This window comes from Bacillus rossius, assembly GCF_032445375.1.
Source record: "Bacillus rossius redtenbacheri isolate Brsri chromosome 4 unlocalized genomic scaffold, Brsri_v3 Brsri_v3_scf4_2, whole genome shotgun sequence".
Classification (NCBI taxonomy): Eukaryota; Metazoa; Arthropoda; class Insecta; order Phasmatodea; family Bacillidae; genus Bacillus; species Bacillus rossius.
The window spans coordinates 33,854,181-33,872,990 of record NW_026962011.1 but is presented as its reverse complement, the minus strand read 5'-3'; the positions used below and the strand labels follow the sequence as shown (position 1 = coordinate 33,872,990).

Below are 18,810 nucleotides of genomic sequence, written 5' to 3'. Positions count from 1 at the left end.
AAATAGCTTTAAAAAAAACTTGTATTACCTCCCTGTGAAAGTGACTTAATTTTATTTTCCATAGTTTAAAGCTGACTTGATCCCTGAGAACTGTGAGACAACATTGCTATGCACTGACATGTCCATATATTATTTTCTTTTACTTAAGATATATTTACGTTATAATTTGTATAAATGTTGACTGTTATTTACGTGATTATTTTTAACTAGGTCTATCCAAACCATTGTGTGTGCTACTTGAAGGAGAGAACGTGATTCGCGATGCTTTTGCTATGATGGTGTTCTACATGCTCATCTATGAAATAATTTCACCAAACAGGTCTGGTAAGCCTAATATGTTATTAAAAATCAAGATATTACAGAAATTATTGCCTAAAAATACTACTGTATACGAATAAGTGTGTCTTGGAATGCTTCTTTAAGGTTGAATTTTTATTGTTGACTACAAAAATGTTAAAATAGTTTAGTAAAACATTTACTATCAAATTCGTAGTATTTTAAACAAGGAAAATACAATTATTTACGTAGGCAAAGTTTTTTTTATTCATACTTTAAAAAATAAATTATTTCCTTCAGTTTCTAGCTTTATTAATGACAGGCATTGCAAAAACTCGACTATGGGGTTAAAACCAGAAATAAACATAATTTTAAGTATTTTTAACACATATATCTGAAATTTAGTAAATTATGCATCAAAAATTGTGTCTTACTGCCGGATGAAATTACTATGTTGCTTTTCTAACGGAGTTAATTTTATTGCAACTAAACAAACTATATTTTTAATTTTTAAATGTATGTCAACATTACTTAGAAATGTATAAATATTTAAGGCATAGTATATTATTTAATTGTAAAACCAAGTTATTTCTTTAAACTTATATTTACAGCAATACATAATCACTAACTGAACTTTTTACTATCGGTTGTTTGAGTCTTAACAATAGGACATATTGACAGCATAGGCAAAAAGCTGGGTTTAAAATGTTAGCATAAAATGTCATTGATATTTTCTATTAAATTGTTTTGGTAAGAGTTTGGGAGCAATGAAAATAATCAAACGGTTTTCTTTTTTGCAGTCTGGATGAATGTGTTAGATGTCTTCTTGTACTGGTTCGTCGGCGCCTTGATTGGAATTGTTCTCGGAAAGACGATTACATTTTGTACTCAAAAGTTTTTTACCGATGTAAACCAGCTGATATTGATCACGTTTTCAGTGACTTATCTGACATTCTATTTTTGTGAAGACTATGAAGGTAAGGTCATACAGTCAACATGTTCGTGAAGTTCTCAACAGAGATCACAGTACCACACGTGACACTGAAAGATGAGTCTGTAAAGACATGTGTGGGTGTGGAAAATTTTTGTGTAGGCCTACTCTAATACTATGATGTAGTAATTTAAATACAATATATTAGCAAGTTACTTATAAGAATAAAACTCACTGTGTCATGCTCCAGTGGCCCACGTCCTCTTAAAACGAAAAGCAGCGAGAATTAAAATGGACGCCCTCTTGAGTTTCATATCCAAGGAATCGAAAGAGGTTCAGGACCAGAAATGTGTGGTCTGTTGGTTCTGTGAGGCGATCAAACCTATGCCACAACGAATTCATCAGCCGTTAGACAATGAACGTAGGTAACAATTTTTGTTGATACGTAACAACGTTAAGAATCAAAATTTATATGAGAAAGGAAAAAAAAACTGAGTGATGCAGTTTCCTAACAATGAACGGGACATTGCATGAAAAAAAAAATAAAACCAATACATTTAACCACTCTTATTAAAATACCATTTTATATTGATAGAAACAATAAATTTCCAATAATCGCACCAACAGCTTTTCACAACTTTAATCCGTATGGCTCCAACTCGCCTGATTCCTCCCACGCACGTCTCTTAGCCGCTGGTGCTCTCGACCTGCAATGCCCGCCCTCGCCCCCCCCCCCCCCCCAATCCACCCGTCCACCGTGCGTTCCGACTCGTGGTCGCGAATCTGACGCCGCTGACTCGCTGGGCGAGTTGTGCTGACCCCGGCGCGCGGCTCGGCGAGTCATCGTGCTGGAGCACAGTCACACGCTGGTTCCAATCCAGTGGCCGTGCAGAACTCTGCTGGCGACGCGCCGGCTAACCCCGGCCCTATACCTTGCCGCGCACCCTTAGTTCCCGCGAGTCTGGCATACTTATATCACACGTCGAGCTACCCACCGGCCTGGCATCGACATCGCCGCTGTGAATACATCAGCTCAGCTACCGGACTCGCTCTGCGACCGATGTTTCTGCCACGTCGTGTCGCCGCCGCGAAGCAGCGAGTCTTCCATTCGTTTGGCGACCGACGTCCTGCTGCTGTGGCGAGTTCTCACTCGTTCAGCGACTCGCCCGGCGAGTATCCCGAAGAACCGGTACTCGCTCGGGCAGAGCTCTTGTCGAGCTTCCTTCCACTCGACTGTCTGCTGTTGATCTGACCCTGTAACAACAAACAATCAGAACAACATATTTTTTTGTTTGAGACGTTGGTGACAAAGTTTATTCAGAGGTTTTCTTGGTCGTCATAATTACACTAAAATGGCTCTGCCGCAAAGCCGATATGGTTGCCATGCTGGTGTAAACTGAATCCAACCCACAGCAAGGAAGATTATTGAACGACCATAGACAATTAACACACAATGTAGTTTTTCAAGAGGTTCAAATATTTTTTCATAGTTATATATATATATCAGAAATAATTTTTATTTGCACAATATTAAAAGAAAAATAATTTTTTTATGAATATTTTGTGTATATTAAATTAAAATGTTATGTTCATCATTTTTCAACGGGCGCCTTAGGCGCCTTACAACTAACTAACCAACAGCACATCATGTTAGAGCCCATGTTTCGAACAGACCAGCCACTACCGACACAATCCCATGAGAGTAGCGCATGTCGAGATTGCTTAAGAGGCCACTCCAGTGTTTCAGGAGCACTACGAAACCCGCGTTAACCTCATAAGATTCAATGCTATTTTCAGTTTGCTTATAACTTATTAACTAATATAGATTTCGAAATGATGCTTGCTTGATATGTAAGACAACGATGCTCTTATCAAAGCTCCTTTCTTCAAAAACGTGCATAAATTATGGTTCAAACATACACAATACACTTATGCATATTAGTAAAGATTAGTATAAAACCATAATGTATGCACGTTTTTGAAGAAAGGGGCTTTGATATGAGCATCGTTGTCTTACATATCAAGCAAGCATCATTTCGAAATCTATATTAGTTAATTATTTATAAGCAAAATGAAAATAACATTGAATGTTATGAGGTTAACGCGGGTTGCGTAGTGCCCCTGAAACACTGGAGTGGCCTCTTAAGGATGGCGGCGAGTCAAGCAGTAGCGCCGTGCGTGCAGATTACTCAGGCGTGGTCGCCGTGGCGTCCATCGGCATGGTGATGGGCCGCGCCAAGAACTCCTTCGCCAGCAACATGGGCAAGTCGCTCAGCGACATATGGGAGATCCTGTGCCGCGCGTGCGAGACCATCGTGTTCGTCCTCATCGGTCTGATGGCGGTGAAGAGCCTCCAGGAGGTGTTCGACTGGCACAGGGTGCTGCTCGCCTTCACCATCTACATCATCAGCAATGTCTGCAGGTAGGTGACGCGGTGCAGCAGATCGGCTTTTTGACTGTGCAGTTGCGATACAAAAGGGGAAGATGCAGGGACGTCGGAACAGGGGCGGCAGCAGGGGCGAGTCGCCCCCGTGCTGTTATCATGGGGGGGGGGGGGGCGAGAGTAGCCTTTCGCCCCCCTCCTTTTCCCAGAATAAATGTTTGGTCCTAGTAGTATTTTTCTCAACCAGTAGTTACAAACGTTGCATTGGTGATCAAATCGATTAGAAAATCATATCTATTGACATTAAATTCCAAGACCGAAGCTAAGGGGTAGATCACATGGGTTAGGTTATTTTTCACCCACTACCCACGATTTTTTAATCCATATTTAATACATACTACGTGATCAAATTCTTGGAATGGTATATTTAATATTTTGGTTCGGAAACTCATTAAATAGCACAATTTTGCATCTAAAATTCAAAAATTTTCCCCGCTCTAGTACTGAGGTAAGTGTGATACATCTTTTCGCCCCCCCCCCCCCACTCATGAAAACGTTCCGACGTCCCTGGGAAGATGTTTCGGAATAAGGGAAGCTCTGTCATTTCTCCTGTCTGCTTTTGGTAACTCGAAATGGTTCGGTTAGCTAGTCGACACCAGTGATGCCCACGGAACACTCCAATCCTATTCTACTGAAATTTTTTCTGATCTGTACAAACAGTGACTAGAAAAATTTGAACACTAATAACATAAGACACATTTTAAACGTAGCACACCATCGATCAACTACGCAAGAATAACAGCAAGTCACAGTTATACAATAACTGTTATAAGTTACATTGCAAATAATAGTCACCAATCATCACCAAAAGGAAAAGCGCAACGTTCGGGCGTTGAGTGTTCGATGTATATGTCAACATAAAGAAAATTGCATCGTTCGGGAATGTGGCGATCGATTCCAGGGTGGCGGCCGGAAATGATGTTATCCAAGGTGGCTGTCATAAATGACATAATACAAGATGATCACCGGATATGACATATACAAGATAACCGCCTGAAGTGACATAATCCAAGATGGCGTCGGTAATGACGCAATCAAAGATGTACACCGCATATCCTTGAATCCCTAGCCCTCAGCCCGTGTCCTGGGACATATCAAACCCACCTACTCATGCACGCACTCTGCCTTTCATCGTTCCACACAAGCTGTAGCAGATAGTGAAAATGTGCATCGTGCCGTGCTGCGGTTTGGCAGACCCGACAAGATGGTTATTTTTTAAAGTGGTTATCGGACTTCCTCGGTGTTGGGTTTTTTTTCCTTCATCGTTTTGCTAGCTTATAGCAAAATGCCCATTTCCTAGAATCATCAGGTACAGGATGGCGGCTGACACAAAAAAAAAAAGATGCTTCCTGTGTGTTACGAATGAAATAAAGGATTATAAATCCAGGGCCGCTGCGGGAAACACGTTCAACCCTCACCAACATATTATTAGGAGAAGTGTCCAGAATATATATTTGGTCACATCGATGTGCGTCTCTGTGCGTAGTTGTGTTCTCCTGATTATTTGTTTAGTATCATCAATGGGTTCGTCTTTGTCGCCATGTTGTACAAGGTCGGTTATTGCATTTATTTACCGTTCTTGTTGCAAATGTCTTGCCATTGTTGATCTCTACTGTGATATTTTGTCTGGCTTATTCCTTTCAAGGAATTCTCTGTGCGGTCTACACATTTAACTTTTGATATCTGGCTAATTTTGGCTTCTATGTTTGCGAGTTCATATTTTTGACCGTTATTGAGGTTTCTCTGTGGCATTCAGTGTAACCAGCAGTTGTGTATGTACGGAACAGCATTTTGTATCCATCTTCCCCATCGTAAGAATCATTTAAAAAACGAATGGGAATATTACATTCGTAGAAAAAATGTGATGTTACAAATTAATCTGTAAAATTATCATAAGGTTGGGTGGTTGGTATGAAATATCTCAGATCTGATAGTCTAAAATTAATCATCACATCAGTCAAAAATGAGACAGTTCACCTACAAATTCTGATACTTTTAACACAATACATTTAGGCCATTATTGATGTTTATTAGGTGAGATGCACATCATTCTAGATTTCTAGAAGTGCATATAAATGATGGGCAAATCGGAATTTTACAAGCATGATTCATTATACAGAAATACAGCTGCAATTTCCCTCCATGTTGATGTTCAAGAACTAACATTAAACTTCCCATTTCTGACCAACTCACTTTTTAAATATCATCCTGTAATCACTTAGTAAATTTACGTTCTAATTATAATTTTTTTTAAATCTGGCATCTTTCAAATTATGAACCACGTCTGGAGAGTGACTGTGTATCCAATCCCACTAAGTCAGTACACTGAAGGCGGTATTAATTAGTATCAGGCTACTGTTCACGAAGGACGTACCTTAACATTTCTGTTTTATAAACTGCTGCCGGCATAACACAAAATATATTAATTATTTAGACTGACCTGTGTTTAAAACACTACAACTATAGAAGGTAAATATGTAGCCAGATCATCGAACTAATTTTCATTGTTGGATCGCCATTGTTTTTTTTACAGTAGTTTTGTTTAGTTAATGTTCAATGTCCTTTGATATCTGAAATATGACATGTTTTGCGTCCAAACGTCAGGTTCATATCAACGTTTTTGGGTGTGATTCAGACACAAACTTGACCATACACGCTGGCTGGTCAAATATTTTACGAAGTCGAAGGGTCTATGATTTAAAAGTGTCCATAGTGCCAGCAAACGTCCTTACAGCATATCAAAAACACTAGCGTGAATTAACAGACCAATGGATATAGCACAAAATTTTCTGACATTTTTTTTTTGCAGTCAAGCAAATACGTCAGTGTGTTTAAGTAGTTAAGTGTGACATTTGTTAAATATCGTGGACTTTGCAGAGGCCATCGCCGGCTTGTGAGTACCTCCGCGGACGCGCTGTCACTGTTTGTGGGTCGCGGCAGGATAGTGGTGTACCTGGTGCTGCTGCCGATGTTGTCGCGGCTGGGCAGCGGGCTGAGCTGGCAGAACGCCATCGTGGCCATGTGGGGCGGGCTGCACGGCATCCTCAGCATGTTGCTGGCGCTCATGGCCGCCCGCACCAGCCACTTCGTGCACATCGGGCCCCAGGTGAGCCGGAGGTCGACCACCGCACATAGCACCGGCTCTTCTCGCCGCAAGAGTCGCGCCTCGCACAAGGCCACCACCTTGTGTAACTAGCAGTAGTTGGTCTCAGCTCTTGTCCACCTGGTGGTCTAGAGCAGTAGTTGGTCTCAGCTCTTGTCCACCTTGTGGTCTAGAGCAGTAGTGAATCTCAACTCTTGTCCACCTGGTGGTCTAGAGCAGTAGTTGGTCTCAGCTCTTGTCCACCTGGTGGTCTAGAGCAGTAGTTGGTCTCAGCTCTTGTCCACCTGGTGGTCTAGAGCAGTAGTGGGTCTCAACTCTTGTCCACCTGGTGGTCTAGAGCAGTACTTGGTCTCAGCTCTTGTCCACCTGGTGGTCTAGAGCAGTAGTGGGTCTCAACTCTTGTCCACCTGGTGGTCTAGAGCAGTAGTTGGTCTCAGCTCTTGTCCACCTGGTGGTCTAGAGCAGTAGTTGGTCTCAGCTCTTGTCCACCTGGTGGTCTAGAGCAGTAGTTGGTCTCAGCTCTTGTCCACCTGGTGGTCTAGAGCAGTAGTTGTTCTGAACTCTTGTCCACCTGGTGGTCTAGAGCAGTAGTTGGTCTCAACTCTTGTCCACCTGGTGGTCTAGAGCAGTAGTTGTTCTCAACTCTTGTCCACCTGGTGGTCTAGAGCAGTAGTTGGTCTCAGCACTTGTCCACCTGGTGGTCTAGAGCAGTAGTGGGTCTCAACTCTTGTCCACCTGGTGGTCTAGAGCAGTAGTGGGTCTCAACTCTTGTCCACCTGGTGGTCTAGAGCAGTAGTTGGTCTCAACTCTTGTACACCTGGTGGTCTAGAGCAGTAGTTGGTCTCAGCACTTGTCCACCTGGTGGTCTAGAGCAGTAGTTGGTCTCAGCTCTTGTCCACCTGGTGGTCTAGAGCAGTAGTGGGTCTCAACTCTTGTCCACCTGGTGGTAGGGAGCAGTAGTTGGTCTCAACTCTTGTCCACTTGCTGGTCTAGAGCAGTAGTTGTTCTCAACTCTTGTCCACCTGGTGGTCTAGAGCAGTAGTTGGTCTCAACTCTTGTCCACCTGGTGGTCTAGAGTAGTAGTAGTTCTCAACTCTTGTCCACCTGGTGGTCTAGAGCAGTAGTTGGTCTCAGCACTTGTCCACCTGGTGGTCTAGAGCAGTAGTGGGTCTCAACTCTTGTCCACCTGGTGGTCTAGAGCAGTAGTGGGTCTCAACTCTTGTCCACCTGGTGGTCTAGAGCAGTAGTTGGTCTCAGCTCTTGTCCACCTGGTGGTCTAGAGCAGTAGTTGGTCTCAACTCTTGTCCACCTGGTGGTCTAGAGCAGTAGTGGGTCTCAACTCTTGTCCACCTGGTGGTCTAGAGCAGTAGTTGGTCTCAACTCTTGTACACCTGGTGGTCTAGAGCAGTAGTTGGTCTCAGCACATGTCCACCTGGTGGTCTAGAGCAGTAGTTGGTCTCAGCTCTTGTCCACCTGGTGGTCTAGAGCAGTAGTGGGTCTCAACTCTTGTCCACCTGGTGGTAGGGAGCAGTAGTTGGTCTCAACTCTTGTCCACCTGGTGGTCTAGAGCAGTAGTTGTTCTCAACTCTTGTCCACCTGGTGGTCTAGAGCAGTAGTTGGTCTCAACTCTTGTCCACCTGGTGGTCTAGAGCAGTAGTTGTTCTCAACTCTTGTCCACCTGGTGGTCTAGAGCAGTAGTTGGTCTCAGCACTTGTCCACCTGGTGGTCTAGAGCAGTAGTGGGTCTCAACTCTTGTCCACCTGGTGGTCTAGAGCAGTAGTGGGTCTCAACTCTTGTCCACCTGGTGGTCTAGAGCAGTAGTTGGTCTCAGCTCTTGTCCACCTGGTGGTCTAGAGCAGTAGTTGGTCTCAGCTCTTGTCCACCTGGTGGTCTAGAGCAGTAGTTGGTCTAAACTCTTGTCCACCTGGTGGTCTAGAGCAGTAGTTGTTCTCAACTCTTGTCCACCTGGTGGTCTAGAGCAGTAGTTGTTCTCAACTCTTGTCCACCTGGTGGTCTATAGCAGTAGTTGTTCTCAACTCTTGTCCACCTGGTGGTCTAGAGCAGTAGTTGGTCTCAGCTCTTGTCCACCTGGTGGTCTAGAGCAGTAGTGGGTCTCAACTCTTGTCCACCTGGTGGTCTAGAGCAGTAGTTGGTCTCAACTCTTGTCCACCTGGTGGTCTAGAGCAGTAGTTGTTCTCAACTCTTGTCCACCTGGTGGTCTAGAGCAGTAGTGGGTCTCAACTCTTGTCCACCTGGTGGTCTAGAGCAGTAGTTGTTCTCAACTCTTGTCCACCTGGTGGTCTAGAGCAGTAGTTGGTCTCAGCACTTGTCCACCTGGTGGTCTAGAGCAGTAGTTGGTCTCAGCTCTTGTCCACCTGGTGGTCTAGAGCAGTAGTGGGTCTCAACTCTTGTCCACCTGGTGGTCTAGAGCAGTAGTTGGTCTCAACTCTTGTCCACCTGGTGGTCTAGAGCAGTAGTTGTTCTCAACTCTTGTCCACCTGGTGGTCTAGAGCAGTAGTGGGTCTCAACTCTTGTCCACCTGGTGGTCTAGAGCAGTAGTGGGTCTCAACTCTTGTCCACCTGGTGGTCTAGAGCAGTAGTTGGTCTCAACTCTTGTCCACCTGGTGGTCTAGAGCAGTAGTGGGTCTCAACTCTTGTCCACCTGGTGGTCTAGAGCAGTAGTGGGTCTCAACTCTAGTCCACCTGGTGGTCTAGAGCAGTAGTTGGTCTCAACTCTTGTCCACCTGGTGGTCTAGAGCAGTAGTTGTTCTCAACTCTTGTCCACCTGGTGGTCTAGAGCAGTAGTGGGTCTCAACTCTTGTCCACCTGGTGGTCTAGAGCAGTAGTGGGTCTCAGCTCTTGTCCACCTGGTGGTCTAGAGCAGTAGTTGGTCTCAGCTCTTGTCCACCTGGTGGTCTAGAGCAGTAGTGGGTCTCAACTCTTGTCCACCTGGTAGTCTAGAGCAGTAGTTGGTCTCAACTCTTGTCCACCTGGTGGTCTAGAGCAGTAGTTGGTCTCAACTCTTGTCCACCTGGTGGTCTAGAGCAGTAGTTGTTCTCAACTCTTGTCCACCTGGTGGTCTAGAGCAGTAGTTGGTCTCAACTCTTGTCCACCTGGTGGTCTAGAGCAGTAGTTGTTCTCAACTCTTGTCCACCTGGTGGTCTAGAGCAGTAGTTGGTCTCAACTCTTGTCCAACTGGTGGTCTAGAGCAGTAGTTGTTCTCAACTCTTGTCCACCTGGTGGTCTAGAGCAGTAGTTGTTCTCAACTCTTGTCCACCTGGTGGTCTAGAGCAGTAGTTGGTCTCAACTCTTGTCCACCTGGTGGTCTAGAGCAGTAGTGGGTCTCAACTCTTGTCCACCTGGTGGTCTAGAGCAGTAGTTGTTCTTATCTCTTGTCCACCTGGTGGTCTAGAGCAGTAGTTGGTCTCAACTCTTGTCCACCTTTTGGGCTAGAGCAGTAGTTGGTCTCAGCTCTTGTCCACCTGGTGGTCTAGAGCAGTAGTTGGTCTCAGCTCTTGTCCACCTGGTGGTCTAGAGCAGTAGTTGGTCTCAGCTCTTGTCCACCTGGTGGTCTAGAGCAGTAGTTGGACTCAGCTCTTGTACACCTGGTGGTCTAGAGCACTAGTTGGTCTCAGCTCTTGTCCACCTGGTGGTCTAGAGCAGTAGTTGGTCTAAGCTCTTGTCCACCTGGTGGTTTAGAGCAGTAGTTGGTCTCAACTCTTTCCTACCTGGTGGTCTAGAGCAGTAGTTGGTCTCAGCTCTTGTCCACCTGGTGGTCTAGAGCAGTAGTTGGTCTCAACTCTTGTCCACCTGGTGGTCTAGAGCTGTAGTTGGTCTCAACTCTTTCCTACCTGGTGGTCTAGAGCAGTAGTTGGTCTCAACTCTTTCCTACCTGCTGGTCTAGAGCAGTAGTTGGTCTCAGCTCTTGTCCACCTGGTGGTCTAGAGCAGTAGTTGGTCTCAACTCTTTCCTACATGGTGGTCTAGAGCTGTAGTTGGTCTCAGCTCTTGTCCACCTGGTGGTCTAGAGCAGTAGCTGGTCTCAGCTCTTGTCCACCTGGTGGTCTAGAGCAGTAGTTGGTCTCAGCTCTTGTCCACCTTGTGGTCTAGAGCAGTAGTTGGTCTCAGCTCTTGTACACCTGGTGGTCTAGAGCACTAGTTGGTCTCAGCTCTTGTCCACCTGGTGGTCTAGAGCAGTAGTTGGTCTAAGCTCTTGTCCACCTGGTGGTTTAGAGCAGTAGTTGGTCTCAACTCTTTGCTACCTGGTGGTCTAGAGCAGTAGTTGGTCTCAGCTCTTGTCCACCTGGTGGTCTAGAGCAGTAGTTGGTCTCAGCTTTTGTCCACCTGGTGGTCTAGAGCAGTAGTTGGTCTCAGCTCTTGTCCACCTTGTGGTCTAGAGCAGTAGTGGGTCTCAACTCTTGTCACCTGGTGGTCTAGAGCAGTAGTTGGTCTCAGCTCTTGTCCACCTTGTGGTCTAGAGCAGTAGTGGGTCTCAACTCTTGTCCACCTGGTGGTCTAGAGCAGTAGTTGGTCTCAGCTCTTGTACACCTGGTGGTCTAGAGCACTAGTTGGTCTCAGCTCTTGTCCACCTGGTGGTCTAGAGCAGTAGTTGGTCTAAGCTCTTGTCCACCTGGTGGTTTAGAGCAGTAGTTGGTCTTAACTCTTTCCTACCTGGTGGTCTAGAGCAGTAGTTGGTCTCAGCTCTTGTCCACCTGGTGGTCTAGAGCAGTAGTTGGTCTCAGCTCTTGTCCACCTTGTGGTCTAGAGCAGTAGTTGGTCTCAGCTCTTGTCCACCTGGTGGTCTAGAGCAGTAGTTGGTCTCAGCTCTTGTCCACCTTGTGGTCTAGAGCAGTAGTTGGTCTCAGCTCTTGTACACCTGGTGGTCTAGAGCACTAGTTGGTCTCAGCTCTTGTCCACCTGGTGGTCTAGAGCAGTAGTTGGTCTCAGCTCTTGTCCACCTGGTGGTTTAGAGCAGTAGTTGGTCTCAACTCTTTCCTACCTGGTGGTCTAGAGCACTAGTTGGTCTCAGCTCTTGTCCACCTGGTGGTCTAGAGCAGTAGTTGGTCTCAGCTCTTGTCCACCTGGTGGTCTAGAGCAGTAGTTGGTCTCAGCTCTTGTCCACCTTGTGGTTTAGAGCAGTAGTTGGTTTCAACTCTTGTCCACCTGGTGGTCTAGATCAGTAGTTGGTCTCAGCTCTTGTCCACCTTGTGGTCTAGAGCAGTAGTTTGTCTCAGCTCTTGTACACCTGGTGGTCTAGAGCACTAGTTGGTCTCAGCTCTTGTCCACCTGGTGATCTAGAGCAGTAGTTGGTCTCAGCTCTTGTCCACCTGGCGGTCTAGAGCAGTAGTTGGTCTCAACTCTTTCCTACCTGGTGGTCTAGAGCAGTAGTTGGTCTCAGCTCTTGTCCACCTGGTGGTCTAGAGCAGTAGTTGGTCTCAGCTCTTGTACATCAGGTGGTCTAGAGCACTAGTTGGTCTCAGCTCTTGTCCACCTGGTGGTCTAGAGCAGTAGTTGGTCTCAGCTCTTGTCCACCTTGTGGTTTAGAGCAGTAGTTGGTTTCAACTCTTGTCCACCTGGTGGTCTAGATCAGTAGTTGGTCTCAGCTCTTGTCCACCTTGTGGTCTAGAGCAGTAGTTGGTTTCAACTCTTGTCCACCTGGTGGTCTAGAGCAGTAGTTGGTCTCAGCTCTTGTCCACCTGGTGGTCTAGAGCAGTAGTTGGTCTCAGCTCTTGTCCACCTGGTGGTCTAGAGCAGTAGTTGGTTTCAACTCTTGTCCACCTGGTGGTCTAGATCAGTAGTTGGTCCCAGCTCTTGTCCACCTTGTGGTCTAGAGCAGTAGTTGGTTTCAACTCTTGTCCACCTGGTGGTCTAGAGCAGTAGTTGGTCTCAGCTCTTGTCCACCTGGTGGTCTAGAGCAGTAGTTGGTCTCAGCTCTTGTCCACCTTGTGGTCTAGATCAGTAGTTGGTCTCAGCTCTTGTCCACCTGGTCGTCTAGAGCAGTAGTTGGTCTCAACTCTTGTCCACCTGGTGGTTTAGAGCAGTAGTTGGTTTCAACTCTTGTCCACCTGGTGGTCTAGATCAGTAGTTGGTCTCAGCTCTTGTCCACCTTGTGGTCTAGAGCAGTAGTTGGTTTCAACTCTTGTCCACCTGGTGGTCTAGAGCAGTAGTTGGTTTCAACTCTTGTACACCTGGTGGTCTAGAGCAGTAGTTGGTCTCAGCACTTGTCCACCTGGTGGTCTAGAGCAGTAGTGGGTCTCAACTCTTGTCCACCTGGTGGTCTAGAGCAGTAGTGGGTCTCAACTCTAGTCCACCTGGTGGTCTAGAGCAGTAGTTGGTCTCAACTCTTGTCCACCTGGTGGTCTAGAGCAGTAGTTGTTCTCAACTCTTGTCCACCTGGTGGTCTAGAGCAGTAGTTGTTCTCAACTCTTGTCCACCTGGTGGTCTAGAGCAGTAGTTGGTCTCAGCTCTTGTCCACCTGGTGGTCTAGAGCAGTAGTTGGTCTCAGCTCTTGTCTACCTTGTGGTCTAGAGCAGTAGTTGGTTTCAACTCTTGTCCACCTTGTGGTCTAGAGCAGTAGTTGGTCTCAGCTCTTGTCCACCTGGTGGTCTAGAGCAGTAGTTGTTCTCAACTCTTGTCCACCTGGTGGTCTAGAGCAGTAGTTGGTCTCAGCTCTTGTCCACCTTGTGGTCTAGAGCAGTAGTTGGTTTCAACTCTTGTCCACCTTGTGGTCTAGAGCAGTAGTTGGTCTCAGCTCTTGTCCACCTGGTGGTCTAGAGCACTAGTTGGTCTCAGCTCTTGTCCACCTGGTGGTCTAGAGCAGTAGTTGGTTTCAACTCTTGCCCACCTGGTGGTCTAGAGCAGTAGTTGTTCTCAGATCTTGTTCACCTGGTGGTCAAGAGTAGTAGTCGGCACAAAACTATTATTTCAATGATTTGTTAACATTACCGTCGTAGGATTTTTAGTTTTTAATGTAAACATAAAATATTTAAAGTTAAATTTTCATGATTGACTGCTTGTGATATCTTTTATTCGATTTATCTACATAAAGTTGACACGGTTGGATTATCGTCTATAACAATTTCGAAGTGCTCGTTCATATGTTAAGAGTAGCAAAACGTGAGATTTTTCATAGCGCAACGCTCCCATTAAATAACTAGTAGTTTGAACATAATCGTTAATATAATTTTGTCTTACTTTTAAATATATAAATTTTACTAGCAGCTGCAACAAAATTGGTTATTTCTTTTGAAACACAAAAACGAATAATTAAATCTCCATATAAGATTAATTCTTAAAACTGCTTCTGCCAAGCTGCATTTAAAACTTGAATCGGGTGTGGTATGCTTCCACCACTATCAGCTGAAATGTTTTCATTTAACTTTACCTTTTCGCACATGACACATTTAAGCTCCTCCATTGCTGGGTTACCTCTAATTGCCCACTGCTGTATCGTTATCACCCGAAAACTTGATAACGGAATGTGTGCTTGCGAGTAGAGATGGCGACGATGTATCGATATATCAGTTATATCGATATATCTGGTTCGAAATATCGATAATTTGATATCAATTTTTGAGTACAGATATTTTTATATAAATTTTTACTCCGATAATATCGAACTTGAATAAATTAATATTTTTCAAGTAAAAATTATAAACTTGGCAGAAAAAAAATAGTAAAAGGAAGCTTAGATAACTAGAAAATATATGCTTGCAAGTTTGACAAAAAATATGAAATTAATTAGTTTAGTTTAGTTCATTACAATTAAATTACCTAAAGCAGGTTTTTCTCTTACCAGCAAAATCAAATACAACTAAGAATTTTTTTTCATTTTTTTATTATTCACATTATTTTTTTTCCACATGTTTGTTAGCTTCTTTTTCGCTTAACACCTCTGCATAGAAGTTCGCCGCCTGGAAATGTAACGGACGCCTCGGCCATAGGCACCATGGACTTCGAAAATGCAATGCGGGTAGCCTAAGAACATCTCTGGAAAACGTTTAAACATTCTCCGTTCTCGAGTCGAAAAATAATGGCTACCATTTTTAGGACTTCAAGGGTTTCATTTTGATTGATTTAATGAAACGTGAGTCAGAAATTACAGCAAAATGTACACAATTAATCCATAGCTGGAATTATGAGTATGTGGGAAGCACAGATAATCTACCTACATTTAAACACTCGTAGGTTGTTGAGTGGTAAGATCATTTGCTTCTTGCCAAGACAATCCAGATTTGGTTCCCATTGGGACAGATCAAGAATTTTTGCAGATATAAAAGTGGCAGGCGTTTTTCTTTCAGATGATGGATTTCCTCGGGGCACTCCCGATTCCTCCACTCATTGATTCCTTCAACGATCCACTAACATCTCGACACTTTTCATAGTATCTAGTGTCCTCGATGTAGAAGAAACATTAAAATAATATTTTATACAATATTGTTATGCTGCCGTATTGTGGTGTGTGGAATGGTAACCACTGAACTACTGAAGTTTATGTTCCTTAGTAAACAAAACATACAACTTTTTTTTGTGAAAATAAGTTGGTCACTTAACAGTAACGTGTTTATTTTATCCCGGCACATAGCTGCGTGTACGGGAGTAAAACATCCTCTTAATGCACTAGACAAAATGTGGAATAATGGTAGAGCAAATGGTGCCCTTGCTATAGTCAGCATCGAGTTACCACCAGTCTCTAAACAACAGAAAATTACATATTCTCCTCAAACGTGTGAAAAGTCTTGTCAAGTTCCTTTATCTTTTTTCCCCAGTTTCACACACAAATAAAATTTTAATTTAATTTCTTGGGTACCTTGCAGTTCTCGATACTCGTGACTATGATCGTGATCCTGACGTATCTGATCAACGGCTCCAGCATCACCGTGGTGTTGAGCAAGCTGGGACTGCTGACTGTCTCCTCCAGCAGGAGGGCCAACATGAGGAAGGCTCTCGCAAACTTGCACGACGTCCGTGAGAGGTGCGTGTACGCAGTTGGCAGTTAATGATTTTTTGGAAGCTTCACTTGTGCTACTTGTTTTACTTGTTATAGAACCTGTATTCCAGGAATGTAAAAATAAGAGTCATTTATGCAAACACAAAAGTAAAACTAGAGAAAGCATACGAAGAAATATCAAATTTCATAAAAATTATCACTGCCACCATTTTGTTAACATAGAATATCTTCCAAGCTTCCACTCTTAAAGCCGACCTTCCTCTGGAGCCGTGCCCACTCAGAATTCTGCCTAATGAAGCAGTCCCAGGAAGACAATCGAAAAACTTTGGTGCTACCGTCCTTGAAGTTCAACTCGCCCAGGCCACAACTTTCCTTAAGTATTGGGTGTAACCAGTATGTCCGTTGTGTCCTTCCAAGATTCGGATTGTCCAATTAAAAAATATCCCTTATATCCATCCCTATTATTATTAGCACCTAGCACGAGGACATGCAGCGGTTAACTGAAGGACGACTGACCTTTTCAGTGGTCGATCGATTGGCTCTTCTACCGGTGGTCCTTACGATTGTGGCCAGGGACCCTCTGGATGACCAGGCTCACTCATTTATTTCTTTTGTTTACCTAAGAATTTGTGCAAAGTATTTGTAAATCAAAACTCAGCGAAATATATGTATTTGTCCGTTGTTGTTTCTGGTGCGAAGACATTTCAACTTTTTGAAGCTGGCGAAGTACTTCCCTGTGGTCAACTGGAAATTTGTAGATGAAGCAACAACTATTGTCAACCCCTACTTCAAGCATGGCGACAAAGAGGTGAGTTGACGTTATGAACAGTAGCCATGTTCACATTTGATGGTAGAGCATTATAGACTTGATAATTTAGGGTTTTTTTAAGTTCAAAATCACGTAACAGCACTACATTTAACATTCGAACATGTAAATTTAGATTCTTCTTTATCATGGTAAATTACCAACATAATAATCTGAATATGTTAATTGAGGTTAAATAAATATGTTGCTTACGATTGCCGCAAACAAACAGCAAACATCAATAACTTGGTGTTCTTGCTACCGGAAGTAGTAACCAAGTTACTAAAACTAAATAGTTCTACCGCACTTGGGTTTTCTGCACTTTACCGCCACTCCTACTTCTACTGGAAGAGTTGGTTCGGAAGGCAATTTTTTACGGATTTTAATACCTGGCTCTAGATGAAATACAACAGGAAAATGTATTTCCAAGATTCTCTTAATAAATATTACAGTACAAAATATGATGTTTCAGATACATTAAAAAAATGTTCATGACATTTAAAGTTGTGTCTAAAACTTTTATACCGTATGGTGTATATCTGGCAACAGAGCACACACAAACAAGAACAGTGGTAATGGCAGAGATTGTGCATTGGCTAAAAAGAGAGTAAATGTCCGCATCAATGCACACTGCAAACTAAGACTGAGACGCGGTAGTGATCTTATGCCATGTCGAGCTAAAAACAAAGTCTGTAGTTGAAAGTAGTAGAATTGTGGCAAAATATTTGAAAATCCAAGATAGCTTGGCATGGTATCCCTTAACATGTCTGATGAAATCGGGTTTGTTTGACTGCGTGCCCAAAGGACAAAGACATTGAGATAGAGCAGAACCTCCAAGGACCTCGCATGACGGTTTGCCCGAACTGCCAGAAGGTTCACTTCAGCACTCTAGCGGGCCACGAGATGAGGGAATTGCGCAGAATGGTGCAGCTGAAAATGCTGCAAGCAAGGAAGGTAAGACAGAATATTTGACGTCTGCAGCCACGCCCGGGGTGGATGATGATGGGGAAAGGTGGGGCGTAATGATACTGAATGGTTTGAGACTGTTTAATTGTGGTGCCAGTTAGCAAGAGTAAAAGTGTAGGGGTCATGCGCTTAATCACGGTGAGACAACATGTATCGTGGAATCACCCCATGTGAGGGTGAAACGGGGTAATTCCTAACTACGAAAGCTAATTTAAGTGCAGTCCAAGTCACCTCTGGCTCTTGCACAATGATGTATTCTGTGGTAAAGTTATCTTGGAATGAAGCATTCACTATTGAAACGCAGGCAAAATGTAACTGGCCAAGCGGTCATTTGAGAACATGTTCGGGAATACTTATGAAGGTCGTGGTGACGATCCAATGGGGAACTAAGGTTGCTGGGCCCGCGAGTGCAGCATGAGCCGAACCCCAGTGAGAGTTAATGTCGAACTAGCCCCCACCCTCTGAGCTGCAGCGATACTGATAGGTTGAGTTGTTTAGTGGGATGCGTATAGCAAACTGTTGTTTGGTTACAGTTATGTTTATTAAAAAAAGTTAATTGATGAATGCATCTGAGAACATTATAACATACATTTACAGCAGTTTTTTTTGTTTAAAGCCTTGCAACAATGTCAAACCTTTTTCCTCCAACGCCTTCTAGTAAAGATGGTCAAATTTTTTTAGGGTTGCGACGTCATCGGAAATGTCACTTGTGAAGCCATATTTGTTTTGAAATTTCGATGACTTTAGTTTCTATCTAATATTTGGTAAATATATTGTAACAACACATTTGTGGAGAATCTTTTTGGTGGCATCAACTGTTTATCATGACACAATATATCTCCAAGGGAACAATCGGAAATCTCACGAGCCTGTTCGATCATGGCTAGGTCCTGTGTTTGTGCACGCTAGGCATTCTACTGGCGGCAGCTGCAGCGAGGGATGATCTCGAAGAACGGCGCCTTGTTCCTCGTGGCCTGCGTCGAGAACGCCCTGGCGAAGGAGATGATGAGCATAGACATCAATGAGATCAAGGCACTCTGGAGGGAAAAGAGAAACCTCAAGTTCTACAAGTACTGCTTCAAGAGGCTCCCGATCGACCAAGCCATCAGGGTGGCCGACGTGACTGACAGGTGAGGTTGGCGGTCTAACCTGTAGATAGCAACACCGATGTTGGGTGAAAAAAACGCGCAGATGAAGAGAGGTATACGCTAAAAAATGACATCTTCAATTCGACAGTTTTAAATTCATAACAGTTTTGTTCAATATTTTTTTTTATCTATGTTCACTCAGTGCACATAATTTAAGTGAGTGCTAAACATAGTCCAAGCCTGGGTTTG

The 18,810-nt window shown here is 44.0% G+C and overlaps 1 protein-coding gene across 1 annotated transcript in view; it reads left to right on the top strand.

Annotated features, from left to right (window-relative positions):
- Positions 1–18,810, top strand: part of LOC134541989 (sodium/hydrogen exchanger 10-like) — a 90,932-nt gene that overhangs the window by 11,897 nt on the left and 60,225 nt on the right. Inside the window, exons 4-11 of the mRNA XM_063385765.1 lie at positions 211–324; positions 1,077–1,253; positions 3,392–3,629; positions 6,591–6,756; positions 15,569–15,726; positions 16,402–16,510; positions 17,312–17,461; positions 18,383–18,603. Of these exons, the coding sequence (XP_063241835.1) occupies positions 211–324; positions 1,077–1,253; positions 3,392–3,629; positions 6,591–6,756; positions 15,569–15,726; positions 16,402–16,510; positions 17,312–17,461; positions 18,383–18,603 (1,333 nt within the window). The remainder of the gene's footprint in view (positions 1–210; positions 325–1,076; positions 1,254–3,391; positions 3,630–6,590; positions 6,757–15,568; positions 15,727–16,401; positions 16,511–17,311; positions 17,462–18,382; positions 18,604–18,810) is intronic.